The sequence below is a fragment of the Argentina silus genome (genome assembly GCF_951799395.1).
Source record: "Argentina silus genome assembly, chromosome: X".
Classification (NCBI taxonomy): Eukaryota; Metazoa; Chordata; class Actinopteri; order Argentiniformes; family Argentinidae; genus Argentina; species Argentina silus.
The window spans coordinates 36,400,203-36,407,652 of record NC_139653.1 but is presented as its reverse complement, the minus strand read 5'-3'; the positions used below and the strand labels follow the sequence as shown (position 1 = coordinate 36,407,652).

The window sequence follows — 7,450 nt, the reverse complement described above, 5'->3', positions numbered from 1 at the left end:
CAGGCAATTCATACTCAAAATGAAAGTTTTATTATGAAGAATGATGAAGCGATGTTCTGTTTGAATAACCATCAACTTTAGCTTATCTTGTCCATTGTGTCACACGCAGACAGTTTTTATTCAACAAGATATATATATTATAGAAAATATATATAACTATACTGTATTTCATATTTTTGGTGCCCTTGCATTAAGTAATTGAAGTGTTGACTCTCCCACACAAAAGCTCCATTCACAATTACAAATTTAATTTGGTGATATCCATTAATACCATTGGGAAAAAATTTGCTCTTCCACTTGGAGCCATTTATAACCCAAAGTACAGAATGTAACCCCAGAGAGATAAATCAACACAAATAGATCCACTTCTTCACAGAGTACTAGACTTTCACTTGCTCTAGGGCCAGATATACCAGATGCCACATTTGATTTGGTTATGTTTACAGTATTATACATTCTACCTACATACTGTATCATATTTGGAATTTCTATTAGGGTATTCAGTTCACTCGTTGACCTAATAAAAACTCATCAATAAATCAATCAATCAGACATTATTTGTGTAGCAGATTTCATTTCATACATTTCATGCGATTAGGTTATTTCCATTCCCCAGAGGAAAATGATGCTATCGTGGAGTTGAACTCCTCACAGTCACACAGTGCAGGTGTTTGGATCACAGTTTATTCTGCACAGAATGCCAAAAGAGAAGATTAGATGATACACTATAATCAATTTCATCCTGTCTCCTCTATCTGAGGCCCAAATATCATACAAATTGATATAGCCTTCCACAAATGTTCTGCTGTCAGTTGTACAGATATGGGCAGCAAAATACATTATGAAAATGTGTTTAAAATATGCTGCTTTATCAGAAAATTGCAGACATTACTGAAAGCATTTCATTATACCGTCTACAGCTGTATTCTGTGTATATCACAAATAAACTTTGATTTGATTTGAATATTACAAGATTTCCTACATCTACAGGTGGAATGTTTTCATTCAGGCTTTTCATAACACCACTCATAGCACTCAGGTTTACTCTCCCATCTTGTTTACTAATGATGTGAACACATAGCTAAAACATACTGGAGAGTTCAAACCAACAGTTTGATATATTTTCATGTTCAATATTTTCATGTTCCAACCAACACCAATATTGTCATATTCGATCGACACTGTACTGTTGTGGTCCTTGAGAATGTAGATTTCCACCAACTCCAAAAACTTATTGTACACACTGTTGGTGAAAATGTAGGCTTTATGAAAGTACAGTAAGTGTTATACAATAGGTTAGCTGATACTATTTCAAGAGTAATTGAGATACACATATTTTAGAGAAAATTACTAAAATGTTTAAATGCTTTTAACAAAATGCCCAAAACTTAAGCTTTCAAAATTATCTTGTACCACAGAGAATAATGAACTAAATGTTCACAACAACCATATTTCCATTGTAGTTCTTCACATCTCAGAATAAAGCAAAGCAGATTATCAAAACCAGGCTCATACATGTATGTGGCATGGGTGTTACATCCTCCCCAAATTTAAACACAATAGAAGTCCATGTCCTGCAAGAGAGAATAAAATAGAAAATTATGAGAACATAACCTTTTATTTTACCATACAAGCCTGTAGGATTCTGTAACTGTGGACAACTCTCTGACTAGATAGTAGAAACACAGGAATTATCAGCAGCTGAGTCAACACACAAATGAATGGAGACACACATCAACAATATCTTAGTTAGTTGCTTAGTTAGTTGCTTCAGAGTGTTGAGTTCTATAGCATCTTATTGTGGTAATACTCACGGTCGTGGGGATATCGACTGTTTCTTTCTTAAACGTGTGTGTCTCCCTTGCCAGGTTACTGGGGAAGTAGCCGATAATACCCATCTGGTCCACATAACGCTCACTATAAACCTGCGACAGAGATGGATACGGTGCTAGTTAGACATAGTATGCAGGTGTTTAACATTACAGTAACAAAAAACAGATCCAGCGTTTTTTGGGTTTAGGAAAGGCAGAACAGATGCATCTGTATGAGCCATTCAGATATCTGAGAGCTCTGCCTGAATCTCACACATTCCACAGCCCAAAACGACAAAAGGATGTTACAGACACAGCACGAGGAGTCTCACCCAGAATAGTTACCAACAAGAAGTTCATGAAGCCAGATTTGATTGGTGAAAATGTGATATAATTTGACTCGCTCATTTAGGCTTAAACATGCATTGACAACACTGGATGAAAAAAAAAATGTTTAAATGCAGGTTTCATATCAATTATGGTGAAATCATAAGATCAAAGTGTTGAAGACCCTGTCAGAGCCCGACGTACACTTCCAGACCAGAAGACTCCGGCGCCCTCTGCTGGCGTAAGTTTGGAGTACACATAGATCATCTGACCCTTCTTGATGTTGATAAATCTACAATCTGGAGCGATGAAGTCATCCTCAGCCATGGCCATGGAGAGAGCATCTACAAAAGAACAAAAACAAAACAATACAACATTGGACATAATATATCACACGTATGACATGACTTGGACTTGAATTCCAGGTGCATGCTCCTCCACACAGTCATATTGTGCAAAGGGGTGAATACACTCAGCCATGTATTGCCATCGGTGCCTATTCAGATGAACAAACTCACATGAGCACTCTTCATCTGCGCAGAGTTTTCTCCTTGCCAGTTTCTCCATGAGAACAGCACTAGTGGTCTGGTACAGAGATCCCACGGAGAGGAAAAGGAGAGCAAAATGCAGTGAATAGTTCATCCTGTTGAGAGGGTATGAGGGTGTGTGATATAACTCACTGCAAAATTCCCCACACATCTCACTCCTCTCAGGCGGAATGGGCAGAACCCTTACATCACAGCCTCTCTGACCAATCAGAGTTGTCCTGCAACACATTCTAGAACTTTTGCATGCAGAAAAAGAAAAAAGTTACGGAAAAAAAAGAGTTACAGGGTAAACAAACACATAATCTCCATTCAGTGCAAAACAGCTAGGAACCTATTCATATTATTTATTGTTCATTTTTGTATTTTTGGTTGCAGTTTGGTTGTTGTAAGAACACAAACACAAAAGTGATCAAATCTAAAGAAAGTGTACACATTACGCAGGGGAGTGGACAAGAGGGCAAAGGGGCTTTTTAAGAGAGGATTTTGAAATTATTTTTCTTGGGACAGGCAGTGACAAACTTTGACACAAACATTTTCAGACTTAAATAAACATTGGTATAAATTGATGGGGTGAGGGGCTGAAGGAGAAGGAATTCAGCCTTTTTTTCCTTTAGTTCTTTACTTCTCTTTATTCCTCAGTTCTGTTTCAAATAAGCATGGTAATGCTGCCCTCTCATGGTAATGCTGCCCTCTCATGGTAAAGTCACTGCAATTTCAGAAGTTTCTCCATTTTTTTATTCGAAATACAAATAATTTCATGAATTGGCTGAATTGAAATCAAATTCACCCCAACCCTGGAAAACACCTTACTCAAATTGTTTTCCACACCTTGTAACAATTCCAAGCTGCTTTCAATCAGCCAATTAGCTTAGTGAGTGGCTGTCAGTAATTTGTATAAGTATGTTGGATTTAAATCTGAAGATTGACTTGGCCAGTCAAGACCTTTCCACTTTTTGGCCCTGAAAAAATCCATAGTTGCTATGGCAATATGTCATGGGTCATTATTTTACTGTATGATGTAGTGCCACCCAATGAATTTGGACGCATTTGCTTGCAGACAATATGTTTTTGTACACTTCAGAAGACATTCTACAGTGTCAGCAGTTACAATAATCAATTAACACAAGTTAGCAAGTTCTAGTGGCAGCTATACATGCCCAAACCTAACACCCCCTGCAACATGTTTTACAGATAAGGTGGTGTAATGTATGCTGTAAATCTTGGGCAGATAATTGTTTCTCCAAACTTTCCTCTTGCAATCACTCCAGACCATGATAATATTCATCTTATCTGTCCACAAAACCTTGTTCCAGACCTGTAGGCTTTTTAGGTACTTTTTAGCAAACTGTAACCTGACAATCCTTTTTGAGGATAACTAGCGGTTTGCACCTTACAGTGAAGCGTCTGTAGTATGGCTGGTGACGTATTCTGTGGATGATAGGTCTCTGACACATTCACATCTACCTCCTGGAGAGTGTTCCTGATCTGTGGGACAGTTGTTTTGGATATCTTGAGAGGCAATAAGCCTATGAGTGGAGCCTCCAGTAACTATAAGCCCACTCCCACACTGCCTAATAAAACTATGGTTCTAGATATGCCCACGTTGGAATGAAGCATTTACCAGCTCTGGCTTTGATTTTGCCCTGTCAGGCTCAATCACTAACCATGGCCATGGCTACAACCAAAAAGGAGGCTTTACAAGTTACAAGCCTGTCCCAACTAGGTCAAGGCAGGTCTCACTGCAGCCTCGGATCTGCTACCATCCCAAGCAAGTCCCTCAGACCAACTACCAGCCCAACAGGTCCCATAGCTGTCTAGCTCCCATTCCAGGCAGGTCCCACAGCAGCAGACTAGCTACCAGCCCAACAGGTCCGTCAGACCAGCTATCAACCCATGCAGGTCCTGCAACACCAGCAGACTACATACAAGTAAGTCCAGCAGCTGGCCTAACAATTTGCTTCCCAAATCAAAGGGGGCTGACGGAATTGGAGCTCTGCACAGACAAGAAGGTTGTCCCCTGCAGTATCCAGTCCACTTCATCATTCCCCAACTCTGGTTACAATGTTGTCCTATCAGGTCCTCTTGGTAGTGTATAGTACCTAAGTATATGGTTACCTTGGAGAACACCTATAAATATATCCGCTACCAACCCCAGCCAGTCCTGCAAAAGCCCCAGCTCTACCCGCGGCCCAAGATCCGCTACTAGCCCCAGCTAGTCCTGCAGCAGCCCTAGCTGGTCCTGCAGATGACCCAGCCAGCCCTGCAGAACACCCAGCCTGCCCTGCAGAAGACCCAGCCTGCCCTGCAGCCTAAGATCTGCTATCTGCCCCAGCCGGAACCGCAGCAGCCCTGTGATGTCTGAACCTGTTCTGGGTGTGCTGCTTGGCAGTGAGATGCATGCAAGGTCCAGTAAGCTACTGCTAGGAAATGTAGTAAGGACATGATTAGATCCCACCATCAAACCCTTCTATTTAATGTAATTGTCAACATGACCACATGATGGTAGTATTGTATAAAGTGTCTGCACTAAAACACTTCCTCGAAGCAGAGAGAGACATGTGAAGCGAGATATGCACCTCCGCCCCTTCTTCCATCCACGGTAAAATTTGTTGTGCTGCACTCTGTGAGAGGACTATGAACATGATTTTTAAAGGTGCTATCTGTAATTCAAACAACAACAACATTTACAAAATTACATTGACTGGCCCAAGGAGGGTGCTATAGTAAACAACTGAAATGTAGAGATTACACTGATTGACCCAGGGGGATGTTATAGTAACAACTGAATTCCAAACAAGGATATCTCCTGTCCTTTTTCAGCTATGGTCATATACACTCACCGAACACTTTATTAGGAACATCTGTGCATCTTCTCCTTCATGCAGTTATCTAATCAGCCAATTGTGTGGCAGCAGCGCAATGCATAAAATCCTGCAGATACGGGCTAACAGCTTCAGGTAATGTTAACATCAACCATCAGAACCATCAGAATCACGATCAAAAAAATTGATCGTGATTTTGACTGTGGCATGATTGTTGGTGCCAGACGGGCTGGTTTGAGTATTTCTAAAACTGCTGATCTCCTGGGATTTTCACACACAACAGTCTCTAGAGTTTACTCAGAACGGTACAATAAAGAAAAAACATCCAGTGAGCGGCAGTTCTGCGGATGGAAATGCCTTGTTGATGAGAGAGGTCAATGGAGAATGACCAGAGTGGTTCGAGCTGACAGAAAGGCTACGGTAACTCAGATAACCACTCTGTACAATTGTGGTGAGCAGAAAAGGATCTCATAATGTATAACGCGTCGAACCTTGAGGGGGATGGGCTACAACAGCGGAAGGCCACGTTGGGTTCCACTTCTGTCAGCCAAGAACAGAAAGCTGAGGCTGCAGTGGGCACAGGCTCATCAAAACTGGACAGTTGAAGACTGGAAAAACATAAACTGGTCTGATGAATCTTGATTTCTGCTGAGGCACACATATGGTAGGGTCAGAATTTGGCGCTAACAGCATAAATCCATGGACCCAACCTGCCTTGTGTCAACAGTCCAAGCTGGTGGAGGTGGTGTAATGGTGTGGGGAATGTTTTCTTGGCACACTTTGGGCCTGTTAATACCAATCAATCATCACTAGAATGCCACAGCCTATTTGAGTATTGTTGCTGACCATGTGCTCCCTTCATGGTCACAATTTACCCATCTGCTAATGGCTACTTCCAGCATGATAATGCCCCATGTCACAAAGCAAAAGTCATCTCAAACTGGTTTCATGAACATGACAATGAGTTCAGTGTTCTTCAGTGGCCTTCCCAGTCACCGGATCTGAATCCAATAGAACACTTTTGGGATGTGGTAGAACGGGAGATTCACAGCTTGAAAGTGCACCTGAAAAATCTGCAGGAATTGCATGATGCAATCATGTCATTATGGACCAGCATCTCAAAGGAATGTTTCCAACATCTTCTGGAATCAATGTCATGAAGAATTGAGACTGTTTTGAGCGCAAAGTAGCCAGTATTAGTATAGTGTTCCTAATAAAGCGCTCTGTGAGTGTATATTATCAATGGCTATAGTCAAGAATCGCTGAGCTTTAAGGTGAGTAATGACACAGTAAACTAATTTCAAAAGTAAATGATAGAAAACAATGGATAGATTAACATATTTCAATCCATTGACATCAACTATAATGTTACTAACAGTATAGTCCAAGACTTATAACAGTATATCCAACAAAGGAAACAATAATTCATTGTCTTTAACAATACTTCATTGTCTTTAACAATAATTCATTGTGTTTATTCTCTTTCTCATTAATCAACAAAACATACGTTTGAATAATTCTCACCAATTCACACAAGGAGGGGCGCTACATCATTCTTGGCGGACATGTTTACTGTAGACTTGTAGTTTTAACCATGTTTTGAAGCTATACAGTGTGTGTTTACAATTGCAGACAATGGAGTAAAACAAGCTTATAGTTTGCGTTCTGATGCAATCAAAGATGCAACTGATGCAAGCAACATTGCTTCTCCGATTAATTTGCATACAGAAGACTCACGTAGGCCATGAATCAAGTTGGTCTGACGTAGATTTGCTGTCGAGCTACGGGAGCCGAGTTGTTGTCCAGTCTGGGGTCTTGTACTAGTGGGGGTGGATACGACCGGCTGATGCCATTGCCTTTGGCTGCTCGCTCTTTGTGGAAGTCCCCTATTATAAACTGATACACACGCTTGAATGTCTCGGTTTTAAGTAGTTATTAGGCC

The 7,450-nt window shown here is 40.8% G+C and overlaps 1 protein-coding gene across 2 annotated transcripts; it reads right to left on the bottom strand.

The window, feature by feature from the left end:
• Window positions 1-92: 92 nt before the first annotated feature.
• Window positions 93-7,364, bottom strand: LOC310823012 (otoraplin-like). Of its 2 annotated transcripts, XM_083695658.1 has the most exons (5): window positions 7,246-7,364; window positions 2,657-2,723; window positions 2,343-2,482; window positions 1,815-1,925; window positions 93-1,574 (listed from the first exon to the last, which is right to left on the bottom strand). In XM_083695658.1, the coding sequence occupies exons 1-5, from the start codon at window positions 7,252-7,254 to the stop codon at window positions 1,551-1,553; spliced, it is 351 nt and encodes a 116-aa protein (XP_083551784.1). In that variant the 5' UTR covers window positions 7,255-7,364; the 3' UTR covers window positions 93-1,550. The 2 variants fall into 2 exon arrangements, with proteins under 2 accessions (XP_083551784.1, XP_083551783.1); XM_083695657.1 differs by lacking the exon at window positions 7,246-7,364 and having other exon boundaries at window positions 2,657-2,946.
• Between the last annotated feature and the right edge of the window lie 86 nt (window positions 7,365-7,450).